This window comes from Myotis lucifugus, unplaced genomic scaffold (assembly GCF_000147115.1).
Source record: "Myotis lucifugus unplaced genomic scaffold, Myoluc2.0 scaffold_88, whole genome shotgun sequence".
Lineage (NCBI taxonomy): Eukaryota > Metazoa > Chordata > Mammalia > Chiroptera > Vespertilionidae > Myotis > Myotis lucifugus.
Window position 1 is genome coordinate 818,668 of NW_005871136.1, and position 26,280 is coordinate 844,947.

Here is a 26,280-nt window from a genome sequence, read left to right on the forward strand (position 1 = left end):
TCTTTGTTAATTTTAGTAGTGGTTTGTTAGTTTTCGTAATAGAAATCAAGTGCATTTTCTTTTTTAATCTCAGGGTATCCCACCCAGTTCAGGGAAATTCCATGTAGAATTATTCTGAATTGGATGCAGTCTGTGTTCAGGTACTCTGTTGGTATGTATTCTCTGACTCCTGGATCTGGATCCTTAAAGGAGCCCCAGTACCTCCCAGAGACACTCGTTACCTCAGAAGTCTTATAATGGCATAACATAGCTGACATTTTTAAGATTAGAATTGTGGGATAAGCATATTTTTAGGTTGAAGTTTTTTAAAAAATATTAAGACAAAAACATACCCAAGTTCATGTTTTAAAACTTTTTTATTCCTGTAATAAGAAAACAAAGATGACAAATTAAAACCTCATCTTAGACCAGTGGTTCCCAGCTGGGGCACATGCCCCACAGGGGGGCAATTTGATTTTTAAGGGGGGCAATTTGAGAATGAGTTTTTAACAGTGAATTTTTGCATTTGTTATGGTTCTAGAGGCCTAAAATACAGTATATAAATATATATTTTGACATATTTATGCATTTCACTTCTCTATTATATTTTGAAACTTTATTTGCTATTTTTCATATCACTTCATATTATTATTATTTTTTTAAACAATTTCTTAGTGTTTCTTCCTCAGTACTTCAACTGTCCTTTCGTTCTTTTGTTTTTCTCTTTCATGAATGCCATGTTCTTTGGAAGCTTGTTTAGACGAAATTAATGACCTTTTAGGCTTCCTCCATGTGAATAGGAGTTCACTTTTTGAATAATAGGAATTATATGTCACAAGGAGGGGGGGGCATCAGGATTTTAAAGATGCTTAGGTGGGGCATGGCCAAAAAAGGTTGGGAACCACTGTCTTAGACATTAACCCATTCTTATACAATCTTGCAAGAGTCATTAAAAATTAATATGGACTTTTCTGTTTTTCTTTTTGGTGTTTTTTTTTTTCTCTGTTAGGGTAAAAGTAAAGTTTAAAATAAAGGAAGTCAATTTAGAGGTTAACAAAGACAACTTCTAGAACTAGAAAATTGAGGGTTGATTTTAGATAAGAAATGTGTTGGTGGTTCTTTTTATGGAATGCTTATGTATACCCACAGCTCAGCCAGCAGGAGTGCCAGAAATCTTAAAGAAAAGTTTGCATAGCTGTTCAGTGAAAGGAGAGGAAGAAGTATTTTTAATTGGCAAGAACTTTCTGAAAGGAACTAAAGTGATTTTCCAAGAAAATGTTTCTGGTAAGTAGACATAATACTACTGATATAGAGATTGTTGCATGTTTCACTTTGTTATAAAGCTATAGTCATAGCTACAAAGTAAAAACAAAAAAAAAAATCAAAATTTTAGTAAATCACTGTTTTTGTTTCAATCAGATGAAAACTCTTGGAAGTCAGAAGCTGAAATCGACATGGAATTATTTCATCAGGTATAATTTTAAGACTTAAAATTTTTTTTTTTATTGATTTCAGAGAGGATGGAGGGGAGAGAGAGATAGAAGCTTTAACAATGAGAGAGAATCATCCATTGGCTGCCTCCTACATATTCTGCCCCCCGCCCCGCACCTCCGGGGAGCCTGCAGCCAGGAATCTTGGTTCAGAGGTCGTTGCTCAACCACTGAGCCACGCCCCCTGGACTAATTTAAGACTTTTTATAGTTTGATTGTTTACTCTCTGAGAAATTCGATTTTGTTCCAAAATTTCCTGAATCAAGAGATTAATTTTTTTCTTTATATGGGATTGATAGAAATCATTTAAAGTTTCTTGAGTTTCTTTAACTGAAATACAACTATGCCACTGATGCTAGAAGTGACAATTCTCTATTTTAAAAAAGTTTAAAAGCATTAGCAAATTGCATTGCTAATAAATGAAACATTTCTTTCTTAATATTTATTTGTTCTGGGGATTTGGATTATCTTAACCTACTATTAGTTAAATCAAAGAAAATTTTTTTATTGAGTATCTATGTTCCAAGTGTTTTTATGTTTGTTAGTTACCTTTTTGCATTCAGAAGAACAATTTGTTACACCTGTATTAAAGAGTGTGTATTTGTAGGCACTCACTATGTATTTTTAGATAATAAGAAAAATGAGCTTGAAAACAAGGAGAGAGAAATAACTTAATTAGTATGTAGAGCAAATAGGAGCAAACTCAGGTATTGAGACAACAGAAGAGAACAAATTTATATGCAAATCAGATAGAAGACTAGAAAAATGGTAGTATGTTTAGGTATGGATCATAGAGAACAGAGAAGCAGGAACATACTAATGTGTAAAATACTCAAAGCCTAAAATATAGCATCAAATGCTGATAAAAATAGAAAAGAGCACATGAAAGCTAGCAGAGAGCTAGAAGAGGCAAAAAATTGAAACTTTATATCCAATTTATCAAAAAATATTAAGACGAAAAAGTTTGTAATTCTTTTGTGTTTTAAGAAAAATCTTAGACACAAATTAAATGTTCTGAAATCGAAGCCTTAACCTTGGCCTTGTCACATGTTCTTTTCAACTGAGTCAACCAACTATAGTCTAAGTAAAAAATGTCATCAAATTCACTTCACCGTCAGCTGTCATCATTTGCCTCCTGCATATCTTGTCCTCTGTACAAAAGCATAATCACCATCCCTTGATGTTCCTTCCCATTACTATATTGTACCAACGAAGAAGAGAATACGTCCAATATTGTTCACAGTATCTTCCAAGAAGATGTGGCAACCTTGAGTAACTGCTGGTGAAGCATTTATGAACTTTCCTTTTCTTATAAGGATGTTTCTGCCACTATTCTGACAAAAAAATAACTTTGATTTCCAGGGTTAGGGTAGACTGAACCCTACTTGGTTAAATGAGGGTAAATTTGACTTAATTTGGGTAAACTGAAGCCTATTTGGCTAAGTGATTAGGAAGCAGTGAACCGCTTTGTAAAGTACACCTCAATTAAGGTTGTACAGAACATATGGTAACTGATACTGTGCTTGGTGGGCATAGTTTTTTCTCAAAATGTACTCATTCTTTTATTCAACAAATATATTTGTATGTTTTTTGTATAAGGTGCTTAACAGGATAAATAGAATTAAGACCAAAACATCCTATGTTCTCATGGACCTTCTTGAGGGTGGAGGGAGAAAAGAAAAAAAGCACATAATCACAGTAATTTCAGGTAGTGATAAATGCTAATTTAGAAAGAAACAAGATTATGTGATCAGGACTGAGAGGGGTGCCACTTTTAAAAGGATGGTCAGAGATGGCTTCTCTGAGGAGATAACATTTGAATAATACCTAAAAATGGGTAAGAAACTAGCCATTTTAAGAGGTGAAGGAAGAATATTCTAGTGGGAGAGAACAGCAGGTTGTAAAGGCTCTGAGCTAAAAGTGGATTTAGTGTGTTAAAAGAATGGACTGAGGTCAGTATGCCTAGAGCAGTGGTCGGCAAACTGCGGCTCGCAAGGCACATGCGGCTCTTTGGCCCCTTGAGTGTGGCTCTTCCACAAAATACAACATTTGAATAATACCTAAAAATGGGTAAGAAACTAGCCATTTTAAGAGGTGAAGGAAGAATATTCTAGTGGGAGAGAACAGCAGTTCGTGCGCGCCCACCCGTGGTATTTTGTGGAAGAGCCACCCTCAAGGGGCCAAAGAGCCGCATGTGGCCTCCGAGCCGCGGTTTGCCGACCACTGGCCTAAAGTACAAATGATCTGGGGAAAATGGGGATAAGAGAAAGTTGTCAGGGCAAGAACCTTGTTAGTCATTATAAAACATTTGGATTTTATCTTAAAAATAGTTTTAAGATTAATATCCTCGCCCTAACGGGGTTGGCTCAGTGGATAGAGCATCGGCCTGTGGATTGAAGGGTCCCAGGTTGGATTCCAGTCAAGGGCATGTACCTTGGTTGCGGACACATACCCAGTAGGGAGTGTGCAGGAGACAGCTAATTGATGTTTCTCTCTCATCGATATTTCTAACTCTCTATCCCTCTCCCTTCCTCTCTGTCAAAAAAAAAAAAAATCAATAAAATACATTTTTTTAAAAAGATTAATATCCTGATGTCTATGAACCTGAGCTTTAAAATAATTTTTCTAGTCAGACTTTTGACCTTTATAGCTTATAGGAAATATACTTAATTATAATTTTCATTTCAAATTTTTTATTTAAATATTGCTTCTTTTCTGACTCTTATAATTTTCTTTCAATTAGAATCATCTTATTGTAAAGGTTCCCCCATATCATGACCAACATATAACTTTGCCAGTATCAGTGGGAATATATGTAGTGACCAATGCTGGAAGATCTCATGATGTTCAACCATTCACTTACACTCCAGACCCAGGTATGTCAAAATAAAAATGTCTGAACTAAAATGAATGATTAATTTCTGGTACTTTGGAAGAATATGAAGACCAGCCAACCAAAATGAAAAAGTGGTAGCCTGGCCGGTGTGGCTCAGTGGTTGAGTGTCCACCTATGAACCAGGAGTCACGGTTGGATTCCGGGTTAGGGCACATACCCTATTTGTGGGGCTGGATCCCCAGTAGAAAGTGTGTAGGAGACAATCAATCAATGATTCTCTCTCATCATTGATGTTTCTATCTCTCTCTCCCTCTTCCTTTCTCTCTGAAATAAAAAAAAAATTTTTTTTTTTTAAAAAGAGCATGGCTTTTGAAAAAGAAAGAAAAGAAAAGCTAGGAATGCTCTGAAGAGTTATCATACAGCTTACTCTTTAGTAAGAATTAACATTCATTCAGTTTCTCTAGTGTGCAGAAAAATGAAAGTGACAACTTTGGGAAACTGCTAATAATTTAGTCTAGCTGGCTTACAGATTGCCTTTTGGGAGAGAGAAGAGATATGCTTGTCATGATAAGTGATAAGAATCACAAATAGAGTTATATGCCTATAACATTTTCTAATCTGTATAATAAAAAATATCAAAGACTGCTGGTGAATAAATATTTTAAACATAATTTTAAGCATTTAGGCAAAATAGATGCTTTAGAAACCAGAGCAGTAAGAGCAATTGAAATCTTAAAAATTTAGAACATCTGCCCTGGCTGGGTAGCTCAGTTGGGGTTAGAGCATTCATCTTTTTTTTTTCTTAATAGCAGCAGCTGGTGCTTTGAATGTAAATGTGAAGAAGGAAATATCTAGTCCAGCAAGACCTTGCTCTTTTGAAGAGGCCATGAAAGGTACTAAGTTGATTCTCATATATTTTCCCTAACAAACTTTACTATTTTGTTTTCTCTTATGTACTTGGAACACTTAGCAGGGTCTCATCTATACTGTAAAATAAATATTTGTTTTTTACTGAATGCAGAGATTTGTTTCCCAACTTGATATTTTCCTTCATTCACCATGTAAACTTTTTTTTTAACATATTAGAGTGGAGTTTTTTGTTTTTTTCTTTGTTTTCCATTCCCCAATATTAAAAATCTTAAAAGTCTATGTAAAGTACAATAATGTATGTAAAAAAATTTCTACTAATAAGATTAGTACTTGACATTGAGACTGACGAGACCAAAATATGAACTATCAACATTTGAAAAAGTTGCTTTAGGCTCTTTCTTCTGATATTTTTATTTATTCCTTTGCCAGTCCCAAGAGATAACAAAGATATATCTTCAGGATGTTATGTGATAGATTCTTTTTTCAGATTTCTAATACAACTATGATACTTAGTGATACTTTTGTGCCATTATAAATGAAGATGTCGCCGAAACCGGTTTGGCTCAGTGGATAGAGCGTCAGCCTGCAGACTGAAAGGTCCCAGGTTCGATTCTGGTCAAGGGCATGTACCTTGGTTGCAGGCACATCCCCAGTAGGAGATGTGCAGGAGGCAGCTGATCGATGTTTCTAACTCTCTATCTCTCTCCCTTCCTCTCTGTAAAAAATCAATAAAATATATTTTTTTAAAAAAATAAATAAATGAAGATGTCAATTACATAATGGCCATTGCTTTGTTCCTATAATCCTAGCTTTTATTTATATCTTTCTGCCATGAAATTCATGAGTTAAATAAAATTAAATTATAAAATTAAAAATATTTAGCCCTGACTGGTTTGGCTCAGTGGATAAAGCATTGGCCTGCAGACTAAAGGGTCCCAGGTTCAATTTCAGTCAAGGGCATGTACCTTGGTTGCAGGCACATCCCCAGTAGGGGCTGTGCAGGAGGCAGCTGATCGATGTTTCTCTCTCATAGATGTTTCCATCTCTCTATCCCTCTCCCTTCCTCTCTGTAAAAAATCAATAAAATATATTTTAAAAAAATATTTACATTTAAAAGGGAATAATATGCTTAATAAATTTTATCAAATACGGTAGCTTTTTTTTCTATTGTCAGTAGTAAAATTTAGCTTTCATGTATATAATGTGTTGAGTATAGCTTGCCATTATAATTTCTGATCACAAACACTTTCCCAGAGTAGATTAGTGAGAAATTTTGCACTGATGAGTAAACTGCCAAGATTATCTGATTCAAATACAAGAAAATTTATAAATCTGTGCTATATATAATCATAGCTAATGCACATTGGACATATATTAAGTGCTGGGCAATATGCCACACTCTTTATTGGCATTATCTCATTTAATCTTCCAAACTCTATGAGGTAGGTAATTTATTATTCTCATTCCATAGATGAGGAAAACAAGGTTTCAGGGAGGTTAAATAATTTGCCCAAGGTCGCTTAGCTAGGATTAAAAAAGATAGGTTAAGCTTCAGTATAAAGGTAACACCTCAAAGCAAAAATAATTCAAACCATGTTATTAGATAAATAATACCATAATTAATTAATCACTAAAGAAAGTCTTGCCCTAGCTGGTTTGGCTCAGTGGATAGAATATTGGCCTGCAGACTGAAGGGTCCTGGGTTCAATTCCAGTCAAGGGGCACATGCCTGGATTGTGGGCTGGATCACCAGTAGGGGGCATGTAGGAGGCAGCCAATCAATGATTCTCTCTCATCATTGATGTTTCTATCTCTCTCCCTCTCTCTTCTTCTTTGAAATCAATAAAAATATATTAAAAAAAAGAAAGTCTTGAACATTTGTGATCTATACTTTGCCAACTTTGTGCTCTTCTACAAAAATTCCTTGATGCTTCCTTTTATGGAATATCAGGCAGATAGAACAGTAACCTAATCCAATGTGAAATTTATCGTACAAGATTATGAATTGAAGGTTGAAAGGTTTTGAAAGCTCCACTTAATTTTTAGTAACAAAATTATTTAGTCAATTGATCCAAATCTTACAAGCCTAAAAAAGGATGCAAACATACATGCACATATTACTCTTTTTCAAAATTCAGACCTCCTTATTTTGACAATTTTATCAACTTAAATCATGATAAAAATAATTTTATGACGATATAAAATTGAATACTCAGCTAACTTTGTTTAAAATTTTCATTTGTTTTTGTAAATATGGTATCATTAATTAGGAAGTACTGATCATTTTAAAAGACAATAGCTTTTAGAACCAATAATTTTCCTTGACAAATGGCTTATTTTTATTCCATGAAATCACAGCTTTAGTATAATGCCAAGGTACCATTTCGGAGATTTAATTAAGTATACTTTAATGATGAAAACTGAGCAACATAAATGACTTTTAAATTTGTGTTATGGCATTAATCCTCCAAGAAACAGTCTGATAAATAACCATTAATTACAATAAGATTTAAAACTTGATGCCCAATATGATGTTATGGTCATATATTGAAAGCTTTTGCTCTGAAGTAAGTTTCTAATTCCTTGGAGAGAGTCTGGAAGAGTGGGGAGTAAGGATAACAACTAGTGCCAAAGCATTTGATTCATTTTTTGTTTTATCCAACTGTGTATATATCCTTAACACAAAGTAATGCGTATTAAATAAGATAAAGTATACCGTGTAAACTATTATTAACAGTTTTTTGGGAATATTTCCACAAAGTTTTCTATATCTATATAGATGTGAGTGTAAATGTTAGCTAAATCGCTCAAAGACTCAGTGATGGAGGTTTAAGACCCAGGGATAAAGTGTTGATGTACATTCTCTCAGTTTCAGCTTTGTAAGGAGTGGTTAATTGGATTAGTGTGAAAAATAGTTGAGAGCATATACTTCTCTCTACTGGTTGGATAGGGAAAGGTTCAGGAGCTTTGAGGAGCTATAGAGATAATCTAGTTCAATCGCATTTTACAGGTGATAAACCAAGGCCTAAAGAAGCTGTGATTTACTCAAGGTCATACAGCTAGTAACTGACAGAGATTACAACTTAGGTTGCCCTCAAAATTCTATATTTTTTCACTCTATTATTCCCTACCCTATAAATCTTGTTGTTGTTATTGTTAAACCTTACCTGAGTATATTTTTCCATTGATTTTTAGAGAAAGGGGAAGGGAGGGGGAGAGACAGAGAAACATCTGTGTGAGAGACACATCCATTGATTGTCTCCCACACATGCCCGCACCGGGGCTAGGGATCAAGTCTGCAACCGAGGTTCATGCTCTTGACCAGAATCGAACCCTTCAGTCCACAGGCTGACACACTATCTACTGAGCCAAACTGGCTAGGGCACTCCCCTTAAATCTTTATTTTAACCATACATATTTGTACTTGACCTTATCATTTTATGCTGCTTGCTGATAACAAACTTTTACTAAGGATTGTTCTAAGTTTCAAAAGTTGTTATTATTTGACATCAATAGAAGACAGCACTTTAAAAGTTGTTTGGCATAATGTGTCAATACCAATATTCCTTATAAATTCAAATTGCTATTGGGATGGATAAATATGTCTATCTTATTTACCTTCTGCATTTTTTGAATTGGCTTAAAAGTTTTCCCCCAACCCCTAGGTCGTTTGTATTTTACATGTTTGTATTTTTTCTCTCTCTCACTAACATGTAATTTTTCACTAGTAGGGCTTTGTCCATCTTATTCATCATCACTGACCCCCAAACCTTGAACAGCACCTAGAACTTGGTAAAGGGCTCAGTAAATACCTAGTGAAAAAGAAGGAAGAAAAGAGCGTGACATCTCTCAAGCCATTTAATATTATTTACAGGTCCATTAAGATACAGTTGTGGGTTCTGGGACAAGAAAATATGTACTTACTTTTCCCTTTTCCTCCCTCCTAAATCTACTAAATACCTTAGAAATAATTGAACAATCATAAAAGGACTTTAAAATATAGAGAGAAGAAAGACTGGCTAGGGACCTCACATTTTGAAGAATGACATCAAGTCCTGGGTTCTCTTTTTATCTCCCATTTATCTGGATTGGGCACTAGAGAGGTCAGCTACTCAGAACTGGCAATTGGCATAGGCAAAAAATAAGTCAGTAAATAAGCATGAAAAGCCTGCTCTCTTTGGCCAGAAGACCAGGAAAGGGAAAGCCCAGCAAAGACTTTTGTTGGGATGACTCCTATTTAGTGACAGCAACTGACCCACCCCCTCCACCTATACCTGCAGTAGCAATACAGAACTTGGGGGGGGTCAACCCACCTCATGCTGCATACCTATCAATTAACAGTGGGCCTAGTCTGCCAGGAGGTCAGTCTAACTGCAGTGATGGCAATGGCAGAACCAGGGGGGCAACCCCACCACCACCAGGCAGCAGCACATGCCCCTCTACCCGCATTGGTGGTGCCAGCAGGCCCTGTGTCTCCCCTGTTCTTCCCCTGACAGCAGACAGAGACCCAGACCTAGCAGCTCCTAGCCCTCCGCCCAAGAGCAGAGAAAGATCCAGGCCAAGTGTATCCCAACCCTCCACCCAGTGACAGAAGGCTCTATTCGGTGGCAGAAGGTGAACAGACCCAAACCTCGTCCTAGTGACATGAGCTACCCAGACCCTGCAGTCTTGACCTTCTACCCAGTGGCAGAAGGCAACCTACCTACGTGCTTCCCCAGCACCAGCAGAGATAGAACAGAAAGCCCATTAGTACCAGGAGGCTAGAACATATACCAGAAGAAATGCTTTTCCTCTTGCAGGTTAAGCATCCCTCTTCCCCACCTAGTAACACCAGACAGCCCAGAGAAGCACTTTCCACGCTTGCAGGCAGCACCAACAGGATTCCAGCTGGAATTCATGCAGAGCTAGAACAGAATACTGACCAGAATAGGACTCAGAAAACGAAATTGTCAATGGTCATAGAAAGACTTGTATCTTTTGTGTGGGCATTTTAAAAAGTGTCCTCTTCTTATTTATCTACACCAGTAGACATACCTGCTTGTCAGTGGTCTCCTTTGGAGAAGTAAAAGACTCTTGCTCAACCTATTCCACCTATTCTCACTTTCCAGAAGGGAAATAAAACTAAAATGATAAGGATTTTTCTCTAAATAAATTTTGGGGAAAATTATGTATAGATCTGTTAAGCAGTAACTGTAGGTGGATGCATTTATTTGTCAATGGATATTTATAAGCAGTTTCTAATTGAACTATAATATAAACTTGTCTTTAGATATTGGAAATTTTTAGACCAAAAATACTCTTAATGACAATATGCAACACACTGCATTGTAAAATTAACCAAACAATGAACTAAATTGACTATGATAAAGGTAAAGAAAGATTAATTCATCCATTTCTTCATTCATTCAACAAATATTCATTGATTGCTTACTATACATCAGGCAACAAGAACAAAATCTCTGCCTTCATGGAGCTCACATTGTAATAGAATTCAAAAGGAAGAATAGCAGTTGAATGTTATTCAAGACAACACTAATAGTCTTTCAAATTGTCCTATGAGATGGGCCACAAATACTATTAAATGCCTGACATTTTCTCTCAGTAAAAATTAGATTTTGAGTTTAATTGTAGAAGTATTGGTAGAATCTAGGTGAAAATAGGTCCAGGGAACGCAAGAATAAATGATACATTCCTCAGAATAATAAAGCGTAGAATATCCAAAGTTAAATTTAAGAGCACTTTCCCCTTCCTCAGTATAATCAGTTTCCACAGGAATTATTTCTAGCCATTGGCTATGAGACAAGTTGAAGTAAGATCAGAAAGTTTCAAATATTTCTAAATCAGAATATTTACAAAGGTAGCAATCTTACTCATATATCATTTAAAATTCTTCTTTGTAGCCAAGATTTCTTCTTAATATCAAATTTTAACAGCTATGCATTCTGGGGAATCTATATTTCTCTCCACAGGGTTTCAGAGTAGTGGTAATCTTTTAGATCAGAATTTGGGTATGTGTTCAATTTAGAAGACTGTCATTAGTGATGTCAGTAGGCGTCACTAAGTCCACCAATGGCTGACTCATGTAGACAAAAAAAGGAAAGGAAAGGAAAGGAAAAGGGAAAGGGAAAGGAAGGGAGAAGGAAAGGGAAGGGAAGGGAAGGAAGGGAAGGGAAGGGAAGGAAAGGAAGGAAGGAAGGAAGGAAGGAAGGAAGGAAGGATGGATCAAGGGGGAAAAGTAGATATAATGAAGTGATAAAATGTACCTCATCTGCTATATATTGCTTCTCAGTGTAAATCTCTATTGAAAATGGGAATAAAAAGAAGTGAAAAATACTTGCTGGTTTTGTTTTGGAAATTTAATTGGTAAACTAAAATAGTCCTTAAATTTCTAAAAAGAAAAAATTTTAAGTCCTATCTAAAAGAGAAATGTGTTCATGTGTCAACTTGTCAAATTCAAGTTTTCTAAGACATTAAATTTAGAAACGCAAAATTTATTTGGTTACTTGGTGGCCAAGCTTCTCATAAGAAGCTTGAGTTTTGTTGAGGAGAGAAATTTCCAGACAATTCTGTGGCCTTTAAAAAGTTTTGACTTTAGGCCTGGCCGGTGTGGTTCAGTGGTTGATCATCCACCCTGAATTAAGAGGTAACTGGTTCGATTCTTGATCAGGGCACGTGCCTGGGTTGCAGGCTATGTTCCCAGTAGTGGGCATGCAGGAGGCAGCTGATGGATGTTTCTCATCAATATTTCTATTCCTCTATCACTCTTCCTTCCTCAAGCCAAAGCTACTTCAAAAAAGGGAGGATACATTTTGATATGCCAGTTTTGTATCATGCTACATAACATTAAAAAAATGGACTTTTAAATCATGGCTAATAATCATCACACTATAGAATGAAATAGTTGATGGCTTTAGTGATTTTAAGCTTTTCTTTCTTTCTTTTTGTGTGTGTGTCTGTGTGTGCAGCTATAAAGACTACTGGATGTAATTTAGATAAGGTAAATATTCTTCCTAATGCTCTGATCACTCCACTCATATCAAGCAGTATGATTAAGAGTGAAGATGTTACTCCAATGGAAGTGACAGCAGAAAAAAGATCTCCTATTTTTAAGGTAAGTCAGCCATATTGACAAGTGTCCCCCATCTTAACCTCAAATATAAAAATTACTTTTTATATTTTATGTGGTTTGATTTCCTTTTCCCATGTTTATGCTTTTTACTTTTTCTGTTTCTTTCACATTTGTTTTTCTTTAGATGCACTTAATGAATTTTGCTTTTCAGAGTAAGTGCTTTTATACTCCAGTAAAATAGCCTGCCTTTAAAGTGACTTTCAGTATCTATTTTTGACAAGCAAGAAGGAATTAATGTGTTAGCTAGACCTGTGAGATGGAGGATGTTAATGAAAGTACTGGTTAGCATTTTTAAAATTAGAGACATTTTTATTTCCTTTTCTTTCCCACTCTTCCTGTAACTCCCTTTCCCTTTTTCATTTGTTTTTCTCCTACAATGTTAACAGTAAACCACAAAATGGGAATATATATATATTTTAAATATATTTTATTGATTTTTTACAGAGGAAGGGAGAGGGATAGAGAGTTAGAAACATCGATCAGCTGCCTCCTTCACACCCCCTACTGGGGATGTGCCTGCAACCAAGGTACATGCCCTTGACTGGAATCGAACCTGGGGCCCTACAGTCTGCAGGCCGATGCTCTATCCACTGAGCCAAACTGGTTAGGGCAAAATGGGAATATTTTTTAGCTTGCTATTAATTCATGAACCATAGAATTAATGTTTTAACTGTCCTGAGCATATCAATAGCTGATTACTTTATATATTAATTTATATATATATATTTGATTTCAGAGAGGAAGGAAGAGGAAGAGAGAGATAGAAACATCAGTGATAAGAGAGAATCATTGATCAGCTGCCTCCTGCACGCCCCACACTGGGGATTGATTCCGTAACCCAAGCATGTGCCCTGACCGAGAATCAAACCATGACCTCCTGGTTCATAGGTCAATGCTCAGCCACTGAGCCACACTGGCTGAGCAGTTGATTATTCTTTTACTTCCTTATTTGACTTTGTTTATAATACATACTAGAGGCCCAGTGCACGAATTTGTGCACCAGTGGGGTCCCTCGGCCTGGCCTGTGGGATTGGGCCGAAACTGGCTCTCCAACATCCCCCGAGGGGTCCTGGATTGTGAGAGAGCGCAGGCCAGGCCGAGGGACCCCACTGGTGCAGGATTGGGGCCAGGGAGGGACCATGGGAGGGCTCCAGGGTGTGTCCGGCCCGTCTCACTCAGTCCTGACTGGCCGGACCTCAGCAGCAAGCTAACCTACCAGTCAGAGCGTCTGCCCCCTGGTGGTCAGTGCACGTCATAGTGTCTGGTCAACTGATCAACTGTCTGCCCCCTCGTGGTCAGTGCATGTCATAGTGCCTGGTTGACCCGTCACCTGTCTGCCCCCTGGTGGTCAGTGCATATCATAGCGAGTGTTTGCGCGGTCTTAGCATATCATTAGCATATTACACTTTGATTGGTTGAATGGACAACCAGACACGTAGCATATTAGGCTTTTATTATATAGGATTTTAAAAATACTCTTTAGACAATCAGACATGTATCACCAAAAATCATAGTCTTATACCTATTTTCCAAATAATATCGAGTGGAAAATTGGTCCTGCATATGCATATGTTTTTAGACTAATATTAATTTTTGAAGTGTCACATGAGCTCATTTAATGGTTATTAATTAATATTATCTGGGAATTTTTATTTTTCAGACTACAAAGACAGTTGGATCAACTCAACAAACATTAGAAAATATCTCTAACATGACAGGAAATGGCTCTTTTTCATCATCATCATCTTCTCACTTACCCTCTGAAAATGAAAAGCAGCAGCAGATTCAGCCCAAGGCATACAATCCAGAAACCCTGACAACTATCCAAACACAGGACATTTCACAGCCTGGTACCTTTCCAACAGTTTCTGCTTCTAGTCAGCTGCCTAACAGTGATGCACTACTGCAGCAGGCCACACAGTTTCAGACAAGAGAAACTCAATCTAGAGAGGTATTACAGTCAGATGGAACTGTGATTAATTTGTCACACCTGACTGAGGCATCACAGCAACAGCAGCAGTCACCACTACAAGAACAAGCACAGACTTTACAGCAGCAGATTTCATCAAGTATGTTCCCATCACCAAGTAGTGTGAGTCAGATACAGAACACGATTCAGCAGTTGCAAGCTGGAAGTTTTAGCGGCAGTACTGCTAGTGGCAGCAGTGGAAATGTTGACTTGGTTTTAGAGGCACAACAAGTTTTAGAGGCACAACAAGTTTTAGAGGCACAACAACAGTTATCTTCAGTTTTGTTTTCTACTCCAGATGGTAATGAGAATGTTCAAGAACAGCTTAGTGCAGACATTTTTCAACAAGTCAGTCAAATTCAAAATAGTGTAAGCCCTGGAATGTTTTCCCCAACAGAGCCAGCAGTCCATACCAGACCAGATAATTTAATAGCTGGAAGAGCTGAAAGTGTTCACTCACAGACTGAAAACACATTATCTAATCAACAGCAGCAGCAACAGCAACAGCAGGTGATGGAATCATCAGCTGCAATGGTGATGGAGATGCAACAGAGTATCTGCCAGGCTCAGATTCAGTCGGAATTATTTCCTTCAACTGCTTCAGCAAATGGAAATCTTCAGCAATCTCCAGTTTACCAGCAGACTTCTCATATGATGAGTGCATTACCTACCAGTGAAGACATGCAAATGCAATGTGAATTGTTTTCTTCTCCTCCTGCAGTTTCTGGAAGTGAAACTAATACAACCACCACACAGCAGGTTGCAACCCCTGGCACTACCATGTTTCAAACGTCAAGTTCAGGAGATGGAGAGGAAACAGGCACACAAGCAAAACAGATGCAGAACAGTGTCTTTCAGACCATTGTCCAAATGCAACATAGTGGGGACAGTCAACCTCAAGTTAACCTTTTTTCATCTACAAAAAGTATGATGAGTGTTCAAAATAGTGGTGCCCAGCAACAAGGTAATGGTTTATTCCAGCAAGGTAATGAGATGATGTCACTCCAATCTGGGAATTTTTTGCAGCAGCCTTCTCATTCACAGGCTCAGCTTTTTCATCCTCAAAATCCTATTGCTGATGCTCAGAACCTTTCCCAGGAAACTCAAGGCTCTATTTTTCACAGCCCAAGTCCTATTGTTCACAGTCAGACTTCTACAACCTCCACCGAACAGATGCAGCCTCCAATGTTTCACTCTCAAAGTACCATGGCTGTGCTACAGGGCTCTAATGTTCCTCAAGATCAGCAGTCAGCCAACATATTTCTTTCTCAAAGTCCAATGAATAATCTTCAAGCTAATGCAGTAGCCCAGGAAGAACAGATTTCATTTTTTGCAGCTCAGAACTCAATTTCTCCACTTCAGTCAACGTCAAACACTGAGCAGCAAACTGCTTTCCAACAGCAGCCTCCAATGTCACACATTCAGACCCCCATGCTTTCTCAAGAACAGGCACAACCCTCCCAGCAAGGTCTGTTTCAGCCTCAGGTATCCCTGGGCTCCCTTCCTCCTAATCCAATGCCTCAAAACCAACAAGGGACAATCTTCCAGGCACAGCACTCAATAGTTGCCATCCAGAGTAATTCCCCATCCCAGGAGCAGCAGCAGCAGCAACAGCAGCAGCAACAGCAGCAGCAACAGCAGCAACAACAACAGAGTATTTTATTCAGTAATCAGAATACCATGGCTACAATGGCATCTCAAAAACCACCACCACCAAACATGATATTCAACCCAAGTCAAAATCCAATGGCTAATCAGGAGCAACAGAACCAGTCAATTTTTCACCAACAAAATAATATGGCCACAATGAATCAAGAGCAACAACAGCCCATGCAATTTCAGAACCAGCCCACAGTTTCCTCACTTCAAAACCCAGGTCCTACCCAGTCTGAATCGTCACAGACTTCCTTGTTCCATAGCTCTCCTCAGATGCAGCTGGTCCAGGGGTCACCCAGTTCTCAAGAGCAGCAAGTAACTCTCTTCCTCTCTCCAGCATCCATGTCTGCATTGCAGACCAGTATAAACCAACAAGAGATGCAACAGTCTCCTCTTTATTCCCCTCAGAACAACATGCCTGGAATTCAAGGAGCCACATCTTCACCTCAACCACAGGCTACTTTATTTCACAACACTACAGGAGGCACAATGAACCAACTACAAAATTCCCCTGGCTCATCTCAGCAGACTTCAGGAATGTTCTTATTTGGCATTCAAAATAGTAAGAAACTCTAATTTCTCATTTCTTAAATGTTATTGGTTTAAATGGTCAAAGTATTATTATTATTAGAAGGAAGCAAAGCACAGTGGTTTTAAGAACACAGATTATAGTTTGTCAGAACTGAGTTCAAGTCCCAGTTATACCAGGAATAGACTGTGAGATCTTACACAAGTTATTTGACTGGCATGAACCTCAGTTTGCACATCTAATAAAATGGTGGTAATATTACATACTTGACAAGGATATTGGGAGGATTAAATGTGGTAGTGTATGTGTTTGCCACTTTAACCTATGAACTTGAAAGGAAAATGAAGAATGACAGAAAATCTCAGCCAATTTAAGTAGTTTCCAAGGAGGTAAAAGCCCATCTTTAATGTTTATGTACCAAGGAAATTATATAGGACTTAAGATGGTAGCTGGACAAAGTTGTGTTTGTATACTGCTAAGAGGAAACCAAAGATGAATATCAGTACTTTTTGGGGGGCTGTCAGGTGCCTCACTTTTAGTTCTATGCTGAGTGAACACAATAATGACTTACCCCAGCAACTAATTCATATCTTCTTGTGAATTTTAAGAGAAAGTAACTAATCAGATAGCTTCTCTATTTAAAATGTCTCTGCAGACTGTAATCAGCTTTTAACTTCTGGACCAGCTGCATTGCCCGATCAGTTGATGGCCATAAGTCAGCCAGGCCAACCACAAAACGAGGGCCAGCCACCTGTGACAACACTTCTTTCTCAGCAAATGCCAGAGAATTCTCCACTGGCATCCTCTATGAACACCAACCAGAACATTGAAAAGATTGATTTGCTTGTTTCATTGCAAAACCAAGGGAACAACATGACTGGCTCCTTTTAACTGGATATGTAAGTATTGCATTTTGGCTTCTCTTTTTATTGAAAAGCATCAATGAATTTTATTATTCCCAGCAGATTTGGTTAAGTAAATGTGGTGTACTCACCAGGTGGTACTTTTTTTTACTCTGAATAAGTTATTTGATATGTGATAGCTTATGGTCATTTTGTTAATACTGGGCATTCCGCCCTAGCCAGTTTGGCTCAGTGGATAGAGCACCAGCCTGCGGACTGAAGGGTCCCAGGTTCGATTCCAGTCAAGGGCACATACCCAGGTTGTGGGCTCAATCCTTAGTGGGGCGCGTGCAGGAGTCAGCTGGTCGGTGATTCTCTCTCATCATTGATGTTTATATCTCTCTCTCCCTTCCTCTCTGGAAGCAATAAAAATATATTAAAAAAAATACTGGCAATTTCTTCTGGCTCTAACCTTCTTTGCCTTGGATTGACAGAAAATCTGATGTATGTATTATATATTAGATATAATAATGTCTCATTTCTCCTTTCCTCGAGGAATAAATATTGAGTCAGAAAACCCTGTGGAAGTATAAATATGATAAAGTATCATCTATGGTACTGTAATATACTTTGGGATCATTCAGGGTAACAGGAACTTTATAAGTGCTTTCCCTCACTAGTGAGTTATATTAAATGTTTTCTTTTTTTAGAAATTCCATGAAGAAAATCCTGATTCCAAGATGTCCTGAGATCTTGTGATTCCATGAGGATTATTGAACTGTTACTTTAAAAACAAAATGAAATATGAAAAACTATGATGGAGTAAATGGATAGATTTTACTCTGGCGGCAAATGAGCACACCTATGCTGCCTGTTGCAGTGACTAGCCACCATCGTTAACATGTTCAGATTTTGTATTCCTAATAGCACTGATGACTGAGAATCTGCTTGAGTTTCAAGCTGACAGATTTAATTGTTGCTATTTTCCTAGGAGCTATTTCTTTAAAAGTACAGTTTAAATTTAAAAGCTGGACTGCTCAGTTATTATTGCTATTAGAAAATAACCCATATTGTCATGTTTACTTTTGTTCTTTGTCATTTTCTTTCCTGCATTGTTTTAGTCAAATAACAGCTTTTGAAAAAGGAAAATTCAAATAATAACTAAGGCTGTGATTTTTCAATATAAAAAGCACAGCTATTGGCCAAAGTGAAGGAATCCTTTTTCAGTTTTTATAGAAAACTGGAGAGATAGCATTCTGACAAGTAAGCTGTATTAAGAGCTTTACACAGAGAAGAGGCTTCTTTATCACAAAGGCAGACAACACACAACTGGGAACAGCTGGAGTGCTATTGATTTTATTTTTCAGATTGTTCTTTAATTCTCTGTATTTCTGATAAGGAGTTCAGCCATAAGTACATAGAAGAATAATTATCTTGCTCTTTAAAAAGTGAAGGGGATAATATTATGGTAAATTATATTCTGATATCCTCTTGCAGTAGTTTAAATTGACACAGCAATTTAAATCTGTTTTCTTAACCCAGTCTTGGGCTGGTTGTTCCCTTTTTATATTCATCTATATTATTCCCTTCCTTTTCACTTTATTTTAAAAAATTGGTAATATATTCCTAGCTTTGTGACCCTGTAGCATCTTAAGGAAAAGGCCACTTTGATCTGGGGTAACCCAACAAGTCCTGCAGCACAGGTGGGAGGTGTAAGGAGAGCTGATTTTCAGGAATGAGGAGAGCTGATTCCTGAGAAACAAAAAACAATGCATTTTTCTCCGTGAACGGTGCTGTTCTGAAGTCTTCAAATTTTTCCCTCTAATGGGAAACAGTATAAATTTTAATTTTTAAAAGGCAAAGTAAAATTTCTTGAAGCATAACTTCTCCATGAGCTGCAGTGAGTGTAATTTACTTGTCACCTTAGTGCTTTACAGATTGAAGTGGTCACTATCTGATGGTTCCCACAAGCCTTAGGCTTTACAGGGTCATGTCATTGACTTAAAATGAAGAATTAACTTGTGTTTCATCTATAGAGAGCAAAATAACACACTCCAGAACTTGTAGTTGTAGCAGTTATACAGTTTTGGGTGTTCTTACCACCCATGGGATGCTTGCTTCTCATTACAACCTGTTGTCTAGACACATGCTTATGTCTTATTTTTCTTTTGGCATGTAGAAAGCTGTTAATACAGTTTAAGGCCAAATTGTGTGTGGCTTCTATATGTAGATAAGATGTTTTGGTATCTTGTCAGTTTCATTTATTTTTTTAAGTGTACAAAAAATAGCCTGTTGATGGTTTGTTGAAGGCTATTTTTCTATTTGGTTTGTTGTTGTTGTTATTGTTTTCTATCCTATACATTTAGTTAAACTTAGTGGAAGTGTGGTCTTGGTTTTGTTTATACAGCCAGTTTTTTCCCCTTTTTTTTGTGATCTTCCTTGGTTCTTTGAATGTGCTCTTCTTCTAATTTGTTTTTTTTTTTCTTACTCATATATTCTTCCCATCACCCCCAACCTTACTTTCTCTCTCTGATTGAGAGGCATTGAATTACGTTTTCAGTAGTACAGGCTTCTTGCCGATATGAAGGGAACTTTTCAGAAAGAGACCTACTCTGGGTCATTTAATTTTGAATACAGTTTTCAATCGTTCAAGTTTTGGATGGTTTATATCTAATGTGTGTTTCATTTTTTTGGAAAGCTATATTTTGTATTTAGGAAATGGTATACTATTTTGCTATTTGTACTGAGTGAGTACATTGGCATAAATATAGAAATTTATATATATACATATATATAAACTATTCTTTTTTGCCACACATTTTTGTGGTAAATTTGTGAGTTAGTCTGATGTTCTACCACAACGTGGCGTCTGATAACAGTGAGGGGGGGTTTGTTATGTCTTTATTGACTATTTAAGTATCTTTTGAAACAAATGACCTGTTTATCTGTGGCCATTCCATCAGGCAGTTCTTTGATGTTCCTAGTGGGCTAAAGGCAGCTTACTGTGTGTTTGCTGGATATTTTACTCAGCAAAATGTTAGAGTAAGGAAACCCATCTAGGCAGTTGTGTCAAATGGTGTTTCACGAGAATGAGCCATTCAGTCTTTGCTCACTATATATTTAATATTTTATTATTGTTATTATTATTATTAATTGGCCTTCTGTGTTCTATGCTTTTTTATTTATAAAGACACTAAAAATGTTTGTAATTTTAATAACATTTTCCCCACCTTGTAATATCCAGAGCTACTTTATAAATTCTCTGAACTGAAAGCATTTTCCTCAATATATCTCTTCTCCCCCCATCACTATCGAGAAAAATTACTCAATATAGTTCAGGTTATGAGAAAGACCAGCCACACAATCCAGTGCTTCAGTTTTAAAATGTAAAACTCCAACTGCAGAGGGTTAACAAATGCCAGAAAGCTTATCCAGCAAGTATAAAAATAAGAAGTAGAAATAAAATACTGTAAGTTTATTTCTGAGTTTTCTGAATTTTTTTCTAAGAGATTAAACAGGAGACTCAGGAAGTCTATTTGTTCACCAAATTCTAATTAGAATGTTAACATTGCTCTATGGATGAAGTGGTGGCAAGAAGACTGGCTGTGTGCTGATTTCTGTTGTTTAGCAAGAGGTTTATCATTGTAAAATGCTGATTGCCAATGCCAAGTCACCAGGGACCAATTTTCTGTTTTATAATATCTAAGTTTAGAACAGAACATACACCTGAATGGTTTGATTGGACAGAGGCAGAAAACCCAGTTTTTATTTTCATAAAATTTGTGGTTATTTATACAAGGGCTGTGCTATGCTACCATATTCTTATTCAATAATGATGTTGTGTGTTTTTTTTAACATTATCAAATGTTCCTTATCCCTAAAGGTCAATGTTAGGTACAGCATTCTGAATATACAATTTGGTTACAAAAATATTTATCTTCTTATTGAAGAGTTAGCTTAGTGGTCAGTGGTTGATACTTGTGCTAATAATACAGTTTCCAGATTACTGTTACAAGTTATTTATGGCAGAAGGTCCTAAATAAGTTATGAACCACATTTTAGTCCTTTGTTGTTATTATATTCAATTGTTCTTGCTTTAGCAACTCACATTAATGCTTGGAGCTTATCTCTGTGTCTGTGTTAGTGTTTGTGTGTGTTGTATTCCTTATTGTCATTCCATTATATATCCACACCAACATGGGAGAAGATAATTAGAAGTCATAATTTTGCTTCTGAGCTTTATCATGTTACCTTTGTAGTTAGAGTCATGTTTTTATTTAGCCAATGCAAATCTGTTTTCACCAGTCTCCCTAGAACAGGTTTTTTTAGAGGACTTTGTTTGTTATAGATGCAGTATTAATGAGGGACCTTCCTTCCTTTTTTCCCTTCCTTCCTTTCTTTTTTCCTTTCCTCTCCTTCTCTTCCTCCTCTTTCTCCTCCCCTCCCCCTCCTCCCTCTTGTCCTCCCCCCCCCCCCCTCCTTCTCTTCCTTTTTGTAATACTGTATATGCTATAGTTGGGAGTTTCATTATATGTGCATTTCTGGCCCATCAGAACTTCATTTAATCTGCTAAGGGGAAGTAGTGTCCAAGGAAATGAGAAAGTAGTTATAGCTGAGTCCCTCTAGAATTAAGATAGTTCCTTTTGACTTTTTAAGCCATTCTAGATGCTTGTTTTGGAAAAGTAATATCTGTTTAGACTCAGCACTAATTAAAGAACAGAATTAAATGCTTTAATTAATAAATCAAAGTCTCAAATTCAATATGACTTAAAAATATTCACCAGAAGTAACTTGAGAATTTTTCATCTTTCTGGTGAAATTTTCTGTTCTAATATCTGTTTCCTAGTTGATTTTTTTAATCAGTTGAAAATTATATTAAGATCTGTGAGCTTTACTTAGCTTCATGACCACAGGCTGCATCCCTAACCAAGACAACCATGTTATAGCTGAATGACTTTGGTTATATGCAGGGAGGGACTTAATGAAAGAAAGAGACTGAATAGTTCAGCAGCTTTATTAGAATAATAACTCAGAGAATATACCCTACTAAGTGGTTTAGTAAAATCTAATAACATGTATAAAAAGGTTATCTCCTCTGCTTATTTGTATCAGTAGAGCTAAATTGTGGAGATAATGTTCATAATGTAGTAAATGTCAAAATAATACCTACAATGTAATTTGTGAATTGTCCCAGGGCTGTAATTACTTCTTTAGTCCCCATTGATTTTCATGCCATTCTAGCCTCACTTATTAATAAAATTATATTTTTATTCTACTTTCTCTTTTGGACATTTTAAAATTAATATTTTATATCTAAATTAAATGAAAGAGTGCCTTTTACCATGATAGTGCCCCTCTTTTTGTAGTTTCCTTTTTCACTATTGCCAAAAATACATACATTATTTTAATAGGTCCCAGTTTGAACTTTTCCACTTAGTCATTCTCTTTTCTTCATTTCTTTCTTTTCTTTTTGAAGATCTACTTGGATTTATTAAGCAATTCATGAATTGGGCAGCATCCCATCTAGCAACCAGAAGGGCACTATAAGGGGTTGTGCCAAATAGAAGATTTTTATAGCTCTTTTTCTTAATCATCACAGGAAACAACTTCATAAGTTTCTAACTCCTTTTTGCATAAGAGTAACATAAAAGATACATTATCAGAATCATTCCTCTGAGGGAGGGTAAGTAAAAGATTACAGAATTATACTATTTAGGTTTTATACAAATTAACTAAATTTGTCTTCATCTCAGCCAACTAATGATAGATCTTACCTGAATGCTAATGAAAATTTTACTACCTATGAGACTCCATGCATACAAATGTGTGTGTAGTTAAATTTCAGGAAGTGTTCAAAGCATCTTCTGTGATCTTAATTAGATGAGTGAAAATAAGTCATAAACACTTAGTTTAAATAAAATGTGATAATGTCAGTTTTTCTAACTAGACAGGGCCAAGTAATTAATTATAGTGCACTTCTTGCTCATCAGAGCCTTAATAATCTACCTATGAAAAATAGTGTTAAAAGAAATGAAGAAGTTATATCTGAGTCTCTCCAGATCTAAGATCTGAATTGAGTATTTCTCTAGTTTTTGTTAATTTTGCCTATGTTCCATCCAGCTCCTTAACACGGTGGTGGTGCCTGAAGAAAGGACCATCAGCAACAGGTCAGGATAGAATTAGCTTTGGGATGAGCTGCTTTCCTCATGTGAGTATTTCCATGGTTGTTAGTGACACTGATGACTGCAAACATTTATGCAATATTCCTAATACCCTATTGATATTATGCACTTTAATCATTCCAAAGAAGTCAAGGATGCTGTATAGTAATGATTCCTTCTTAATGAATACATCTTAACCATTTAGAATGTTTATGTCCCTTTTTATTTTGGACAGTAAGTTAATATAAGTGTTATGTGAATATTTTCTAAAATGACTATAGTAGGACTTAGACTTTGAAATGTAATTGACTATAAGGGGAAATGATTACACTTCAGGAAATCATTTTAGCTTGCTAATCTATATGTTTGAGAGTTAATTAAACCCAGCCCTCTTCCTATATATTTTATGTCATGTACATAAGAACATTACAGTATATAGTTTTCTACATATATGTATAATCCAGTGGTTCTCAAAATATGTCCTTAGCCTACCAGCTAACATGAGTATCGCCTAAGAACTAGTTAGAAATACAAATTCTTAAGGCCTATCCCAGACACACTGAATCAGAAACTCTGGAGTGGGGCTCAGCAGCCTGTGTTTTAACACCCTCCAGGTGATTCTGGTGCATGGGTCAAGTTTGAAAATTACTGGTATAAACTATTTACAATAAGATCTAAAAAGCTGTTTTTTTCCCTACTCATATAGATAGTTATACTTTGTTCTCTAAGTAAATTCAGCCTGATCTGGTTATTCATAATCCTTTATTGGCAATGATAACTTATTCTCCATACTGCTTATAGTATATTTTATGTATATATACAATTAGTCTAGTTATTGATAATTCAGTTAACTTAGTTGGGCATATTCCTACCACTTACTAAAAAGTTTACATTAAGTGACTGATTTAAAGATATAGGTGCAATGTTTTATATTTCTTTTAATTGTTATGACATTTAAGTAGCTAATATAATTGACAGGTGCTAAATTATTCTGTTTATGCATAAAATGGGTACATTGTGGGCAGTGATAATACAAGCTTTTTTTTCATTGCCTCTTATTTTACCAGCAGACAACAATTTTGGTGTGGCTAGGCCAACTCTCAGAACAAATTTGTCATTCCTATATTTATATTTGTATCTGAGATATTAAACAAGATGGCTGGCCAGATCAACAAAGCACCTTATTTAATTTCTTTTTTTGAATACATGAAACTTCTTTAAAAGTAGCTTGCTTAGTATGAGAACTGCTGCAGTAGAGTTACAGCTATCCTTGGAATTTATACTTCAGACAACGATTTACTAAAATCTTAAACAAGACAGTAATGCATTATATAATTTGGGCATTTCTCCCTTGTCAATGTATGCACCATGGTAAATATAAACTAACCACCATAAGTCAAGTGATTTATTCATTCATTTTCATCTTCCTGTGTAATTTAATACCTCTGTAATTGTTCTACTCTTCCTCCCGCTGTTTACAAATCAATTAACTCATGAAAGAAAAATGCACATTTCAAAATAAAACTAATTATATACTCTATAAAAATCACCACTGCTTAATACTAGCAGTGGAAATGTAAGTGGCTTACTCTACAAACTATGGTGCTGGAAAATACATAGGCAAACTGTTGGGAGATGCTCTCTAGCTACATTCCTCCTTTCTTGTTCCCTTTCCTCTCTCTCCCCCACTTGATTGCATAATAGTATTCTGTACCCAAAACACTCTACCATAATTCTGTTTGACTTTAACTTGTAATATCTCTTCTAAAAGCCCATATTTAAGCCTCATATCACCCCTGCTCTTTTCTTCCTCAGAAGTAATTTGCCTGATTTGAATAGCTCATGGGGATCACTTGTTATTTTAGCTAATGAACCTCAGGACAGCACACACACACATACACACACACACCCCATCTCAGATGTTTGAGAATGGGATTGGAATCAGACTAATGTGTCCAGTAAAGAGCTGTCCACTGAAGTGATTATGACTTTAGGGACGACAAACTGATTCCAATGACATTCAGCTAATTCTTTTCATCTAATGAATGTATCTTCTCACCTTGTTCTCTTATTTCTAATTGATAAGCTCCAAGTAGTTGCTAATTTTTTGACAACTTTTACTTCGTCTTTTAAATAAATATATTACAAGTATTTCATTAACCTATTCTCAAGTGGTTTAGCTACCATTCTGCCATTTAAATTTTATTTGCTTGAGCACACTGATCAACCACTGAACTGCCTTCTTCCATTGTCCTACAATGACTATTTTTGTGTATGTGGCTTTCATAGTTGGGGTTGCAGAGCACTGACACCAGATATTTTCAGTTTGTTCTCTGGGGGAATTTTATTTGCATCTATGTTTTTAGCTATCTGTGATAACTTGTTAAATATTAAAAAGATATTTTGCTTCTATTGAACATTTGTATACTCGCAACTATATTTCTGTAAACAGCTGCAGTCAAAATAAAAAAATTGAAAGTTTTCATTTTGCAGTGGGTAACTGTCTTTTTTTCCTCAAACTTTGTGGATGAATTTGTATCCATAAATGTCATTTTTGAGCAGCAGAATGCCATTTTGCTGAAATTATAAAATCATTAGGAAAAGGTATGAAATATAGAAATATTTTCAAGTAGTTATTTTGTGCCTGTTAGTGTTCAAAGTGCTTAGTGTGATCAATTTTTTGTTTGTTTTACCGAGTTTAAATGTTTCATGCTTATTAGTAAAATAGAACATACATGTAGCAAATCATGTAGCATGGAGGTGCTTTTGATGAACATTAAGTCTCCCTAGCCCTCAGTCCCACATCCAAAGGCAATCTC

General features: G+C 36.3%; 1 protein-coding gene across 7 annotated transcripts in view; it reads left to right on the forward strand.

Annotated features, from left to right (window-relative positions):
* Positions 1 to 25,946, forward strand: part of NFAT5 (nuclear factor of activated T cells 5) — a 111,458-nt gene extending 85,512 nt beyond the window's left edge. For 5 of the 7 annotated variants that reach the window (XM_023755994.1, XM_023755996.1, XM_023755998.1 and 2 more), the window contains 8 exons: positions 1,129 to 1,263; positions 1,399 to 1,451; positions 4,213 to 4,345; positions 5,115 to 5,198; positions 12,141 to 12,286; positions 13,965 to 16,491; positions 17,114 to 17,357; positions 18,011 to 25,946. In XM_023755994.1, the coding sequence (XP_023611762.1) occupies positions 1,129 to 1,263; positions 1,399 to 1,451; positions 4,213 to 4,345; positions 5,115 to 5,198; positions 12,141 to 12,286; positions 13,965 to 16,491; positions 17,114 to 17,349 (3,314 nt within the window). In that variant the 3' untranslated portion in view covers positions 17,350 to 17,357; positions 18,011 to 25,946. The remainder of the gene's footprint in view (positions 1 to 1,128; positions 1,264 to 1,398; positions 1,452 to 4,212; positions 4,346 to 5,114; positions 5,199 to 12,140; positions 12,287 to 13,964; positions 16,492 to 17,113; positions 17,358 to 18,010) is intronic. The other 2 variants (XM_023755995.1, XM_023755997.1) reach the window with 1 other exon arrangement.
* The last annotated feature ends 334 nt before the right edge of the window (positions 25,947 to 26,280 follow it).